The sequence below is a fragment of the Coptis chinensis genome, chromosome 8 (genome assembly GCF_015680905.1).
Source record: "Coptis chinensis isolate HL-2020 chromosome 8, ASM1568090v1, whole genome shotgun sequence".
NCBI classification, from domain to species: domain Eukaryota; kingdom Viridiplantae; phylum Streptophyta; class Magnoliopsida; order Ranunculales; family Ranunculaceae; genus Coptis; species Coptis chinensis.
The window spans coordinates 38704278-38719648 of NC_141463.1; the positions used below are offsets into that span (position 1 = coordinate 38704278).

The 15371-nt window shown below is 38.2% G+C and overlaps 1 protein-coding gene and 2 pseudogenes across 2 annotated transcripts; 1 reads left to right on the forward strand and 2 right to left on the reverse strand.

Moving 5' to 3' along the window:
- Positions 1-8405: 8405 nt before the first annotated feature.
- LOC147481418 (uncharacterized) lies at positions 8406-13384 on the reverse strand (annotated as a pseudogene). The gene is made up of 4 exons (XR_015205467.1): positions 12887-13384; positions 11420-11428; positions 10348-10663; positions 8406-10262 (listed from the first exon to the last, which is right to left on the reverse strand). The product of XR_015205467.1 is annotated as an uncharacterized LOC147481418 (transcript).
- On the forward strand, positions 8517-9032 carry LOC147481419 (transcriptional regulator TAC1-like). Its single transcript, XM_086578929.1, has one exon. The coding sequence runs from the start codon at positions 8517-8519 to the stop codon at positions 9030-9032; it is 516 nt and encodes a 171-aa protein (XP_086435055.1).
- Positions 11477-12405, reverse strand: LOC147481420 (protein EI24 homolog pseudogene; annotated as a pseudogene).
- Positions 13385-15371: the final 1987 nt, after the last annotated feature.

Genomic DNA, 15371 nt, shown 5'->3' on the forward strand with positions numbered 1-15371 from the left:
TTTATGGTCTTAAGCAGGCTCCTCGAGTTTGGTTTCTACGTCTCAGTACCTTTCTTCTTCATTACAGATTTCTTCAGAGTCGTGTAGATCCGTCAATGTTTGTTTTTCGCCGCTCATTAGAATTTGAGATGAAAGACCTTGGCTCTCTCTCATACTTCTTGGGAATTGAGATCACCTCCACTACCACTACCACTGGTCTTCATCTGTCACAGACCAAGTACATCGTTGATCTACTTCAGCATTATTCTATGACGGAATGTAAACCCTGTGGCACCCCTATGTGTGCCAAGTCTCAGCTCTATGTCTCGAGTGGAGATCCCTTCTCTGTGATAACCTTAGTGCGATAGACATGGCCTCCAATCCTGTCTTTCATGGTTGAACCATGAGCTGGATTATCAGTTTATTCGCAAGAGGCTCACTGCTGGGACTCATCAAGTTCAGTTTGTTCCTTCCCCTAACCAGCTTGCTGATATCTTTACTAAAGGGCTACACAAGCCTGTTTTCAACTTCTACGCTCCAACTTCGTCTCTCCAGGACAATCGAGTTTGCGGGAGAGTGTTAAGCCATAACTTGTGTTGCTATATTAGTGAAAATATTGTATTTATTCTTCATACTCTAATTTGGATTGTATTAGTATAATTACCGTTATACCCTTGATCTACTTATACCTCCTTGATGAGAAGAATAAACATTGGAATATCATTCTCTTCAAAATCATCAACAATAGCGGCTCTATCAAACCAAAGGTTTGGCCTGAAAAGAGACGACGTTGAGATTTCAGTTCACGAATTCTGTATCACATCAAAAGAGAATAAGCAATTCGATAGACACAAAAGAATCTTATTCCTATTATCCAAAAGAGCAGTAAGAATGATATGACCTGCGTCTTGAGTGATCTTACGAGGAGGCTCGGCAAGAGGGGTGCATGTGTTTAATTCTGGGTCGAAAACTTCAGCCCAGGGTTGAGGGTGAAATAAATTATATCCAAACACATAGATTTTGCCTTTAGCAGCAACTAGTGCAGGGCTAGCCCTCTTGGCAAGCAAGCGAGTACGCTCCTTTTGCCATACAAGTGAATCTTGATCATTACTTCTCGTACTATTATCAAAGGCAAAGATATATGCAGAACCATCAAAATATATAACGATATTGAACACCACCGTAAATACAACCCATCATATAAATCTTGGACCCTAGAGCTATGGAACCAAAACATCTACCAACTTCAGGGTAAGGATCGGAATTGTGCTCACGGATCGAAAAACTCAAAAACAACTGCTTAACCTGCTTGAAATCCGAGCTGGGGCAGTGATGATGCGCAGACGAGGCAGACACATCTCTTATGCCTTTCTCAGCCTCCATCTTCTGAACCACTTCGTTGCAGCTATCATAACACTGTTTGTTATTTTCTCTCTTTCCTATCTTCATTAATGAGGTTCAAGAAAAGTTTTTCGGTTTAGTGTTTTGTTGATTAGATGATTTTTTTGTTTTGGTTTCTTTACATATAAACTAGTAGAGGTATGTTTTGATTCGGACAATTTCACAATTTTAATTCTTTCCTTTTCCGAGAAGCCTTTTTTTTTATGACTATAAAGGACAGGGGGCTGCTCACCTTTTGGAAACTGAGCTACTTAAGTACTAGTCTCCTAGAGTGCATCGCCAAGACCAGACTAGTTCTCCCTCGCTGTGCCGATGGCTGGTTCCTCTTATTCTACGATGATCCAAGCTTTCAGGTCTGGTACATTTATATATTGCGAGTAAAGTCCATGCACACGAACAAACATATATAATTTGACCAACAAACATTCACACTCTTTCGTTCCATCGAATAATGTCCAGTGACTACTGATGAGTGCGGAAACTGATCTAGACTATGCCTATCTATTATCTACAAAAGGAGATTACTTTGAGTGAATTTCCGCTCCTCATCCTTCACTACAGGGGACAACCCACAGAGCTACCCTGCTAGCAAAGGCATGAGTAATGTTTGTGCATGGCCTATATGACACAGAAGAATAGAATCTGTCCATCCAAAGTAACCAAACCAATCTCTTTGCGAGTGTTCTTATATATTGCCTACTATATTGAACTTCCATGAACAATAATTGAAAATGGACAAAGATATGGTTATTTACCAAAGAAAAACAATCAAATAGATAAACCAATAATGTGATGAACTATTACATTTTTATTTTTGAATAGCATGTGGAAGTGGCAAATTGCTCTTTAACATAGACAGTAATGTCGCACATACTTTGGGCTGCCACCTGTTTCTTGAAGATGTTAAACGCATTCACTTTCCCCTTCAAGTTGGTGGAAGATGAAAAGTTTAAGGATCCAGAATTTACGTCCATCCAAAAGTTAGGATTTATTATCAACTTGTCAGCAGTGATTTCAATAGTAGAGCTAATATTGAGCCTCCCACGAGCTGGCATCTTGTCTCCTATGATTGGAGCTTCCCCGACAAGACCCCCACGATAACTAACATAAGCAGTAGCGTTCTTGTATGCAAAGCTTCCATAGTTCTGGTTGATAATAGTAACCACAAATCCAAATGTTATGTTAAGCTTTAGTGCAGGGAAGATACTGAACTCAATATTTTTAAGTGTAGCAGGATATGCAATGGATTGTGGTTGTTTTGGCTTTAGAACAGTGAAGTATAGAATTACTAATGTTATTATCAAAATACCTAAAACAAGTGCAGTCCAAGCACAGCACAGTTTGAGACATCTGCGAGATTTCTTACCGGTTTCCATGATTTTCGTTTTTGGATTGAAGGTAATTGATGTGAACAGAAATGGGGGATTAAATTGGATTAAAACACATTGAGTAGCTGTGAATGATTCAAGGTGAATGAATCTTTATATATAGAGTAATCAATGTAATTTTATAAGGAGATGAAATCAATGTTGAAGAGCAGTTTTGCCGTGTTATGAACAATTAAAAGTAGGGTTAATTAGTGTTACCCCACTAGATGAGCCAAACGGTCAACTCAAGTTGACTTTTTTTTTTGTGTACTTTCCTAATTGGCTCATCTAGTGGAGGATAATACTAGTTAACCCTTAAAAGTATCAATTATGTATGTGTGCTTGTATGACTGCTGTATTGTTTTGCTTGAATGAGAGGTCTATTTCAAGAGCAATGTAATTCTTCTTCTTTTTGTGCTCATACGAAAGATGTGTTTATTTGTTTGTTAGTTTGTTAGTTGACTGTTGAGGACTTTAAGCTAGCCGAGTGCCAGACAATTAGATAACAATACCCGAAACAGGTAAAAATATGTGTTTATCAGTGAGTGGGTTACTTTAATAATATATTCATGAGAAATTAATTGTTTTAAGAGAAACTAAATGTGCTAATCTCTGTCAATCCTTAACTATGCTATCAATATCGGATTAATCGGCCGATTAATTGCATATCCGATTAATTGCGTATCCTTAATATCGCTCGTAAACCAATTAGTTTTTACTGATTTTTTAATTTTTTCTCACCGAACCGATTTAATCACCGAATTGACCGATTTAATTACCGAATTGACCGATTTAATCGGCGGAGATAACCGATTTCTCGTTAAACCGAAAAAAAAAATTATTGAAAATATCGGTTTTCCATCCAAAAAAATACGTAAAATTAACGAATTAGATTATTAAACCGTATTAATAATAATAGAACTCAATCAATACACAAAGCTAAGAGTTTATTTATTTTTTCCTCCTTAACAAAAGTTAAATATACAAATTATTGTATTATCTCTCTAATAAATATTATCGCTTCTCAATCCCCCTATTCATTTAAATATTTAACGTAATTTTTGTGTTTGACATATCTGTAGTACTCTAAAATTGAGCTACTTAGATGTCATTATGAGAATTTGATATTTTTTGTTGTATCTCGATTACTGTTTAGAAATATTTGATATGATTATACTAATATATATTTTGAAAATATCAAATATATACATCCGATATAACCGATTAATCGCATATCACTCCTCGTTTCGAAAACCGATTTTAACTGTTTAGATCCTTAACCAGAGAATATGCATATTGGAAATTGAATAAAGCGCAGGTTGACTGGACGAGAGTATCGAAATGGAACCGGAAATTGGGGGATGCTTTTTTTTTTTAGGGGTAGTGCAAACGTATAGGCCCTAATGGGAAATGTTGCCCAAAGCATTACCCAAAGATGAAATTCTAAGCCAACTAAAGGACTTGAGTCCATATTCCGTCTCTCTGTAACTGTTATAAACTTTGTGCCACCTTTCTACTTTAACTTTAACAGCCCATAACTTCCATTAGTTTCCTTTCTTATTTCATGTATTTTCTTTTTTTCTCTTTTTAATATCTAACAAAAAAACCCCATTCCATATATTTCCTTTTTTTTTATCTCCTTTTAATATCTAACTAAAAAATACCCCACGTATCATAAGTTCATAATTTAAATAAAAAAAACCCGACCCATCTCAGCAGGGGCGGATCTAGGGGGCGGGGGTGGTATGCAGTCAGTGTTCATGATTCCAAACGGAATATCGGAATTCCGCCCAATATTTTGGTTTTTCAAAAAACCGAAAAAACAACAACATAGGGTCGAAATATTGATGATTCTGAAATTATTCAAAATTTCGAATATGACATGGGTGGAAATATTATGAATTTTGGTTTTTGGATTTGTCGGAATTCCGATATCTAGAACTATGACTGCAACACAACCAAATTTTCAAACCAGATGATCAAATGACTAGTATGGTTTGTCTTAACTTAAAAATGACATGAATCCTAAAAAAAATAATAATGATATGAATGGGGTTGTACGTGGGGTGGAAGTTAACTGGATTTAGAGGAAAAATAAGAAAGGTTAAGTCACTAAGATAGAGGGGCGGATCTAGGATTGCCATTCAAAGGGGCTGCTACAACTAACATACACTATAAATATTTTTTTTTAGTGAATTATACACTATTATAACTAGTATTTATCTTTTTCGACGGAAAAGTGGGGTGTGCTGTAGCTCAACTAGGGGTGTAGATGGATATCCAAAAATCCGAATCCAATTTGTATTCATATTCGAAAAATATGTTATTATCCGAAAATTTCAGATATTGGATTTAGATTGAAGAAGTTTCAAATACAAATGCGGATTTAGGTGATATCCGTCGAATAATATCCAATCTGATTTCTTATAACATAAATGCAATATTTTATTCTTATATACTGACACACTTAACTACATAAGTATTATTATAAAATCTGGTCCATTATCCCAGTAATAGTAGCTATTAATGCCAGTGTTTTAGAAAGATAAAGTGTGAAATTCTAGGTTCATTCAATACGCTAGTACACCACTCTGTCTCCCTTTTTCCTCAAGTTCTGAAGTTCTCAAAGGCAACACCACCACTACACGACACCACCACGGCTCACAAGAGCATCTCTTTTCTCCACCTCTTTTCTCTATCTCCCCGTGTGAATCAAATACACCCACCTCTTCTTCCTCTATCAAATTCTCAATCTATTAGTAACAAGAACAAGCAAGTCTGGATCTAGTTCAACAATGAATTATTCCAAATGTTTTTTAAAATAAATTAAAACTATGATACCACTACCACAAGCATGTTCAATAATAATTTAGTAATTGTTATTGAATATGGTAATTGTTACTACTTGTTGAAAGTGGAGGTGGTAATTGCTCTTGTGCTGTTAATAATTTAGTGTCCTTATTTGAATGAATAGACAAATCTAACTTTGGAGTTTTATTAATTTTAATATTATTTTGAGTTTTTGTGATTTTTTTTATCGGATCGGATATTATCTGATATCCAATTCGGACATCGGATTTGGATTCAGATACTATTGTTCTACATTCGTCGGATTCGAATTTAGATTCGGATATGAGTGCATAAGTTTGGATTCGGATACAGTCATATCCGAATCCGAACCTATCCGTCTGCACCCCTAGCTGCAGCTATAGTTCGGGATTTCAGAATTATCGGAATTCCACCCAATCCAAAAAATGAAATTCATAATATTTCAACCCATGTCATATTTGGAATTTTGACTAATTTCAAAATCATCAATATTTGACCCTATGTTGTTTTTTCCAGTTTTTCAAAAAATCGAAATATTGAGCAGAATTTTAATATTCCTTTCCGAATGATGAACACTAGTTGCAGTCCACCCCCACTCCCCTTGGATCCGCCCTTGGTGAGATGGGTCGTTTATTTATTTAAGTTATGAATTTTTTTTTAGTAGATATTAAAGAGAGAAAAAATGGAAATATATGAAATAAGAATTAAGAAAGGAAACTAACGGAAGTTATGGGGCTGTTAAAGTAGACAGGTGGCACAAAATTTATAACAGTAGTTACAGATATTCCTGTACCGGTTATAGAGGAACCGGACTCAGAGGACTCGGCTGTCACAGCCTTACGGGAATAGTAGGTGATAAACCATTTCTTAATTGATATTGCATCAGAAGCAGGACTTAGCGTCCAACCAAATGAGATTGTAACAGGAGATGGTAAACGTAAACCACAGTGGATCACGTACAAGATTGGAACATTTCTAAATTGGATATCTGTCTTTTTAAGCTTGAAAATTGTATCTAGGCTTCTACAGTACACAGTTGTACTCGGTTTTTTTTTTATCATCTTTATTGCAATTTTATCTCTACACAAAAAATTGACACATTTATCCGACCCTGTGATGTAGCAGATGATATATGTCTTGTATCATCGTGCTACACGTTATGTATCATCATAATACATGTCATGTATCATTGTGTAAGAGAGTGACACATGTCATATATCATGATGATACATGACATGTATCATCTGCCACATCACTGGGTCGGATGAATGTGTCAATTTTCTGTGTCAGTGTAGAATTATTGGTTCGGCACCCCTTTGGCTTTATTACAATTTTATCTTGTTCGGCACCCCTTTGGCTAAAGGATAGAAGAATAATGGTTATTCCAAATATGTCCCAGCTTAAGCACCTCGTGTAAAAAGAGTTACGGCAATCAAGTGCTGCGAGAACCAAGTTCTCACAGTATCTCTCTGCCGCAAGAACCACATTCTCACAATAACTCACTGCCACGAGAACCACATTTTTACGGTAACTCGATGCCATGAGAAATTTTGAGATTTTAGTTATTGTTTTGCCTACCCACGGTAGCCATATCCCACGAGAGCTGAAACCTTGCAGCCAACCCCATGGTAGCCATATCCCACTAGAGCTGAAACCTTGCGGCCAACCCCTACCGTGAAATATACATATTTACGGTAGTCATTCGCGGTAGACTACCGCGAGACACTTTAAAATGGGTGCTTGTGTATTTAAATTTTAGGAGTGTATTGCAGAATTAGTTGTTAATGGAGGGGTGTGATTATCACGAAATTTTTAAAAGGGGTGTCAATCCCATTAAGTGGTGTGTAAATACGGCTAACCTTTTTAAAATTGCAGAAAAAAGTTCGTCCATTTTCGACACAAACTATTCATTAGAAAAGTCAAAGAAATTCAATTAATGCACTGGTGAATTATTGATCATGCTTGATTTCAATGGAACAATAGTACATTCTAATAGATCTTAATAACTGGTGGAGCTCAGGATAATCGAAGGACAAGCACTAGCTACAAGGTGGTGGACCAGAAGCTTGGTGTAAGCAATGAAGGCCAAAACAATTGCAGCTGAAACACAGCTGAAACACAGTACATATAGAGACAAGCCAAGAGTGCTGGTTATATGGCAAGCTAGCCAGACTAGGGTGAAATTATATATTTTTCCCACCCATGATGGAGATGGAGATGGAGATGGAGATATAATATAAATATGGATCGGAAATCTGGAAATCTAGCAACAACGACCCCATTGGGACTTGGTCGCCTAGTACCCCAGGTTTAACCTGAGGTGTGTTAACACTTAAACAACACGTAGCTACTTCAGTTCTTACATGTATATATATAGAGAGTTTGAGAGTATTATAGTAGTTGCTGTTCTCTCAATTGAGAGGCTACTGCACTGAGAGTCTGAGAATACCAAGTCGTAGCACATACTACATCATTCGCTGAAAAAATTGACAGATTAACTTAGGTGAATGTACTGGACTACTAGTTCTCTGTGCCACCAAACGTGAATATGAAGCACGGACCAACTACATATACAATGCTCAAATAAAAAACTCGAATTGAGGACAGAAGCTTCTTATATCTAGTTTTGTATTAAACAATCAAACTTAACAAAAAAAGTTTATTAGTTAAAGCTTAAAAATTAACATATTTAAGTTTTGCAGAGAGGTGATTTTGTCCCTCATAAATCAATAATTAATTCTGTTTTTGTACTTAGCAATCACAGGTCCACTATTCAAGATTTATCAATTGCAAGCTAATAAGTCCACCTCCCTAATGTAATGATAATTCAAATATACAAAGCATATGAGGTTACGTTAACCGACCAGTGACCGACCTTACTTACCCTCCTTACTGATCGTCATGTTAAAACGTTTCTCGTAGTTCAACAGTGTTGTGAAAATGGAGAGTGATCCCCCAAATTTAGAAAATTCAGATCATGTCGAGATTTGGGCTACAGTAGAACATGAGGGCCCAAGTCACCTTAGGTGCTACCAGTGCAACTTCTGCAAGAGAGGCTTCTCTAACGCACAGGCACTAGGGGGACACATGAACATCCACAGAAAAGATAGAGCCAAGCTCAAATCACCCTTCTGTGATGACAGTCAACTCTCTTTAGATATCAAAAAAGATGATTCCTCCAATTTCCCTCCACTTTTTGAAGAATCGGAATTAGAGTCTAGTAAACAAGTAATATGCACCCTTGAGTACCCAGGGGCATTTCCCAGAGGAGATGATGTTGTTAAAGAAGGTGAAAGCCATGCAGTAGAACTTCAGAAGCTTCCGTTGTTTGCTGAGACACCATCAAGCAGCACTCAAACAGTAAGCAATGAAGGTGGCAGGATTGAAGATGGCACGAAACAGCCCAAGCACATATCCAAAAATGACGGCAGTCTGGATCTTGAGCTTCGGCTGTGAACTGATGTTCAGGACTCAGAAGACATGGACCACGAGTGCCAAACGCTTCTTTTGAATTTAAATCTCATCAGTGATGATCGGTGCGGTTTACTAATTAAGCTTTTCTAGTTCTGTACATATTCTTCTACACATAATTAAGTTATTGCCAAATGACGAGTGAACCATCTGCTTCTTGCCAGAGTGAAACCAAGAATATAGTTATACTTTTTGTTTTTTTTTCTCTTTTTCCTGGTACTTAAAGGGTTCGCTTCTATCCTACAGGGGTTTTAATGATTTTCACCCATTTTCATCTGAAATTTGTGGTGAGCAGTGAGGAATAGATTAGTTATATCATTCAATTCCAACTTTCAACAAAACACTCAACAACTCCAGGGAATTAGTGTTCATAGACAATAAGATTCATGGTAGAAAAACCCAATGTCATTTAGTCGTATGCATAAATTTCTCCCTCCTGGATGAAAGAGGCATACATGAAATTTCAAGGCTGTCTTTCTCAATTATGCAACTATCTCGCCTTTCATGCATCCCCTAATCTTAACCTCAGCAATATTTCCGTCCAGTGTGCGTTTAACCTCACAGCATTCCCTTCTTCCATCCTGAGAAAACAGAACAAAAAAGAATTTGGCAACATAAGTGACAGTAAGGCATCCAAATGCATTAACTACCAAAACTACTAATGTTTATATGTATACTCACCCAACTGAATCCTTTTGCTGGGGAGAATACCCGAATTTTCGTAATATGGTCAGCAGAATGGTTACCGCTTGATGAGCAAGCTGGCAGCATGCGTGGGGACCAACGTGCATAACTGCTAACAATTTGAGATCCACTAGCTTTCTCTATTGAGTCAAAGAAGAAATGTGGAGCTTCACACGGATCTCTAGTTACTGGTCGAGTGTGGAACATGAAATGTGGTCTTCCGGTGCCTTTCCATGGGAAGAACGTCTGAAGAGGTTTCTCTAAGAAGCTTGGAGGGTGAATCTTTTCATATATTTGAGCAGAATATCCCCATGAGATGGAGAAGGTCCAGTTGATTTGCTTGTGGTAGCAAATGCTTTGTTGTAAAGGACTAGAGGAATCAACCTTAGCTGCGTCCATGAGGTGGTTGAGAGCTTGAAAACGGTTCATAGAAGGGAAAATAGGAGCTACATAGTCGAGGTGATGGAGAGAGAGTAAAGGAACTGGCGGATGCGCTGATAACTTGCCTGATATGTCACCATGCAGATCAATCTGTAAAGAATTAGAACAACAGTGGAGTTTATGCCACCATGCCGGTAGTGTACTAGATGTGTAGATGAGTAGAAAGTAAGTGTACCTGATGAAATCCTCGTTCATGAGTTAAAGAAACTCCCAAGTCAGCTACACAAGACTAGAATATGATCACTCCCATATAGTGTTGGGTACCTCATGAGGCAGTGGTCTAGATGCTTTGCCAGTGCCTCTGCAAGAGGATAGCTCAAAGCATAGCCAGCTCCTCCAAAAGCCATTTGGAATGAGTAGTCGTAGTTTGACGCTACACATTCAGAATTCTCTCCAATATAGTAGTACTTGTTATGATCGTAACTAGCAAGAACATCCACTAGATTATCAACAAACAAAACTGTGTCATCGTCAGCCATCACATACCATCTCTGTAGAATTTCATATTAGTGTTGATGCTAGGAGAGTTATGACATTGTTTTAATGAGAGAAAACCAAGAAGAAGAATTTAGAAGAGAGTAGGCTAGAATAATAGGGTTAGAGTTTTTGTATCTTGATGTTCTCTACCCAGAGTTATATACTTATACTAAAACTAAAACATGATAATAGAAACTACTAGATATGGATGTCCACACTTATAGAAACGTGGGACTTTCCATCTTGAACATATTTTAATACTGACATATTCTAATACTCCCCCTCAAGCTGTAATGCCGCAAACTTGCAAAGTGCAGCTTGAATGGCAGAAAGAAAAGATAAGAATACAGCTCCCCTTTTGCATAGAACCGTCTTTAGTTGACGAACTCGAACAACTGTTGAGACTATGGAATGTGAAACTGTAGGTTTAGACAATGACAAACAATAACACTGATTTGATGTGAGCTTCTTGGCTGCTACTACCAATATCACTGTTGAAGTCTTGCATAACATAAATTGCAAATAATAACAGTGATTTGATGTGAGCTTCTTGGCTGCTACTATCAATATCATTGTTAAAATCTTGCAAAATACTGTTATGGGTACTCCTGAATACCGGAAAATGGAAACTGCAGTTTAGGCTTGACTGCTACCAGCTGAATGCTGAAGAGTCTATATTCTCCTTGACTGCTACCTGTTGAATATGCCTTGTATGAGGGGCGAACGCCCTCATGAAGTGAGTTCGCCAAGACATGATAGAATATGGAGACATGAGTACTCTTCCACATACGTCTCCATATTCTCTTTGTATCTCCATATTCTCCCCCTCAAGTTGGAATATACAAGACGGAGTTGGAACACACAAAGACTTGTCTATTCCGACTTGAACTGAGCACCGAGCACCACTGCGGCATAAAAGGCAAACAAAATAATGATAAATGCGAACTGGATAACCCCAAACATGATGAGGATAACCAAAAAACCACGGACATAATAACCCCAAACATGATGAGGATAACCAGAAAAAAACCGCGGACAAAATAACCCCAATTTGATTCAAAGAAGTCAAGCCGTCTGTCTATGAAAGAGTAATAGGCATACAACCATGAAAGAAATAAGAAATTGAGCGCTTTTCCAATGCAAGGTATATAACCTGCAGTAGAAATCTGCAAGAAAAAGAAGGTCAACAAAAAGATTGAATAGACCAGCCCGCCAATTCCAATCATTATCCCCCCCAAGGCCAGCAGGCTTATCCACATGAGCTGAATTTTGGGACTTTGATAACTCCTTTTGGTTGTGTTCATCTGCTACAGGTCCGTCTCTCCCCATGGCAACATAAGCATACTTTGCAATGTCATTATACCACATGCTGTTGAGTACGAGGCTCAGACATACAACGGATAGAACCAAAATATATAAAAGAGTTGAATAAGCCCATGATGTAAAAAGGAATACAATTTCTCCACCCTTCCAATAGAACATGGATCCTGTGACCCAAATTGTTGGCACTGATAAGGCAATATCCATTGTAGTGTTGGAATAACAACCGAATTAAATACGAAGATACTTCCTAAGAAAATAAAACCGTTGAAGAGAAAAGACTGGCCAGTTCGTTTAGAAAGTTGCTTCGATCTTAAACAGAATAAGACAACTCTGTGAAGACAACAAGCTTCTCTGAAACCGAGAAACCACAGTACAATTGCTTGTTTAGCTTTTGTTCTCAAACTATCCATTGATTTTATCAGACAGAGACAGAGACAGAGAGAGAAATAGAGACCTCCTAGAATGGCAATAGCTTAACGTGTTTTTCATGAGATAGAGGTCGTGTGCCCCTATAATACTTCAAACAAACAACTTGATCTGAATACTAAAAACTGAAAAAGAATTGATTTTTTTCTTCTTCTTGTATACTAATTTTAGGAAATACCTCTCCTAGCTAGCATACCACTAAACATATATTTGAACCTGGCTCTGATACCATGTAGAATTTCATATTAGTGTTGATGCTAGGAGAGTTATGACATTATTTTAATGAGAGAAAATCAAGAAGAAGAAGAATTTAGAAGAGAGTAGGCTAGAATTCTTGTATCTTGTTTTTCTCTACCCAGAGTTACATACTTATACTAAAACTAAAACATGATAATAGAAACTACTAGATATGGATGTCCACACTTATAGAAACGTGGGACTTTCCATCTTGAACATATTCTAATACTGACATATTCTAATAATCTCACATCCTTATTGATTTCTCTGTAGGTCTCCAAGATCACGCGTACCATTCTAATCACATGTGGCATTCCATGTTTATTGTATTCCTTGAATTTTTCAATGCCTTCAGAAACATGAAATGGAGGTGAAGATGAAGACCATGGGAGGAGCTCTCCTCCCAGAGACCTATCTAAATATAACAGTCCTCTAGTTACATTCGGCCCCGACCATGCTTCTATGTAAGGTCTTTTAGCTCTTCAGGTGTTAGAAGAGCCCACAATCCCAAACACAATATGGCTAATGTTCGTAGTCGTATATGTATAACTTCCATGTATTAAGGTACTAAAAAACTTCGTAGATTGGCTATAATAAGGTTGGTTAAACAGTGATATGTAGATTAAAAACAATACTAATCCTCCAATCAACAGTGCTTTGCATAGCTCCCATTTAAATTTGTCTAAGAAAGTACATAACTTTTGCCTAGCTAAATCAAGTTTAGCAAACCAGGCACCAATAACAGGCATCCTTAACTGCTCAAGGTTACTTGGCAAAAGGAAATGAAAACAGCTTGAATGGAAATTAAATAAACTGTAAAGAAGGATGATGTATAGGACGTATTCATGACATGTGGAGTCTTAGGTGGCAAAGGGGTCGTATGGAGAGTAGCGAAGAGGAGACATGATGTAGCGGATCATGTCCACGGTAACCTAACTACCGAGAACTGCCATATAGAGAGTGGGACAGGTGGGGAGATGAGGAGCGCGAGATGGGGGAGAGATGAATGAACTTGATGAAAAGGGAAGTTAGAAAAAAGAGAATAGATAAAGAATAGAAGGTGAAAAAAGAAGGGGAGAGGAGAGAGGAGAGACCCTAATACTAGTGAGTTCATAAGTTTTAATATTTGAGTATACATTTTGGTGCCGTCTGTGGGGAGAGCGAAATAAAATGGCCACCGTAACAAAAAAAGGAGTAGGAAGACCAAGGAAAGAAGCTGTTCGAGAGGTAATAGAAGAGGTTGTGAGCGAAGAAAGGGAGGTGGGCGGAGAGGAAGAGATATCTGATGTGGCGGCAGACGCTACCAGACTTATGCAAGAGAAAATAGTTAGGTTGAGGAACGAGAATATCGAGTTGAGAAAGGAAAGGGAGACCGCACAAGAGGACATGGAGCGTGGGGATCATCGAGACAATGAGGTGGAAGGGGAAAATGAAGAGTACCAGCCTCGGGGAGTAGATCCAGTAAAGGGCATCACGTTAGAGGTAGTACAGATGATGATTGAGAAAGATAGAGAAGTGAACCGTGCGGTTGAAAAAGTGAACCAAAGTGCCGCTCAAAAGGAAGTTGCTAACCTCAATAAGAATCCGCTGGCAGATTTGATATGGAATTCGGAGGTGCCTAAGAGATTCAGTCAACCAAGATTTGGAAGGTATGATGGGAAGGGCGACCCAACTGATCATTTGCATCACTTTAGGCAACAGATGCCGTTGTGGTAGGAAAGTAAGTATGATGGGCATGATGTTCCCTGCCAGCTTTAAGGGGGGAGCCTCGGATTGGTATTACTGCTTGTCTTCGTGGAGCATCAGTAGATTTGAAGAGCTAGAGCGCGCCTTTGTGGACTATTTCATCCACCAGAAAAGGAGGGTTGTGGATATTGCGGCTCTGTTCAACATCAAGCAGAAGTCAGCGGAATTGTTAAGGGAATTTCTGTGTAGATTAAAAAAAGAGACCCTGAGAGTGGAGAATCTGGATGAACATACAGTGGTCATTGCCTTTCAGCACGGCTTGAGACAGGGAACTAGAGTCCACGAGTCAGTGTCTAAAATAGAAATCACCACTTTGCACGCTCTATACCTAAAGGTAGAAAAATATATTCGGTACGAGGACATAATGCAAAGAAATGTGAGGGAACAAAAGAGATCTGGGAAGGCAGTACAGGCTGTGGATAAGGATGATCGAAAAGATAAAGGCAAGAGAGAAGAAAGAGAGGGGGGAATTGTGGACCTGAACGAATTGGAGATCGGGGTAGGAGAGATATTCGTGAAAGAAAGCCATACCGCGAGATAGAACATACTCCTCTTAACAGGCCATTAGAGGAAATCTTGCCACTGATCAAAGGGTTGCAACATTATGAAGGACCGCGAAATACCCCTAGAGAGATAGAGGGGAAACCATTTTGCGCCTATTATCAGATTAGGAACCATGCCACTAACGAGTGTTATGCTTTGAAATGGCTGGTGGAAGGAATGATTGAGAAGGGGATGCTCAGAGAATTTGTCGCGGAGGTTCGCCATGCTGAGAGAGTGCAGGCTCCTACCAGGATCTTAGGAACTATAAATGTCATTTATAGTAGAGAAACATGATAAAAGTGAAATTGAATAGTTTACCTACGCAATGAACGATGAAACTCAAAACGTAAGTAAACTAAAACTAGATTATGTGTCTATATTTATCAAAGTTTCTACTCTCAATCCTATGAGATATAGTGGAGTAGGAAGTTCGTTCCACTCCTAGTG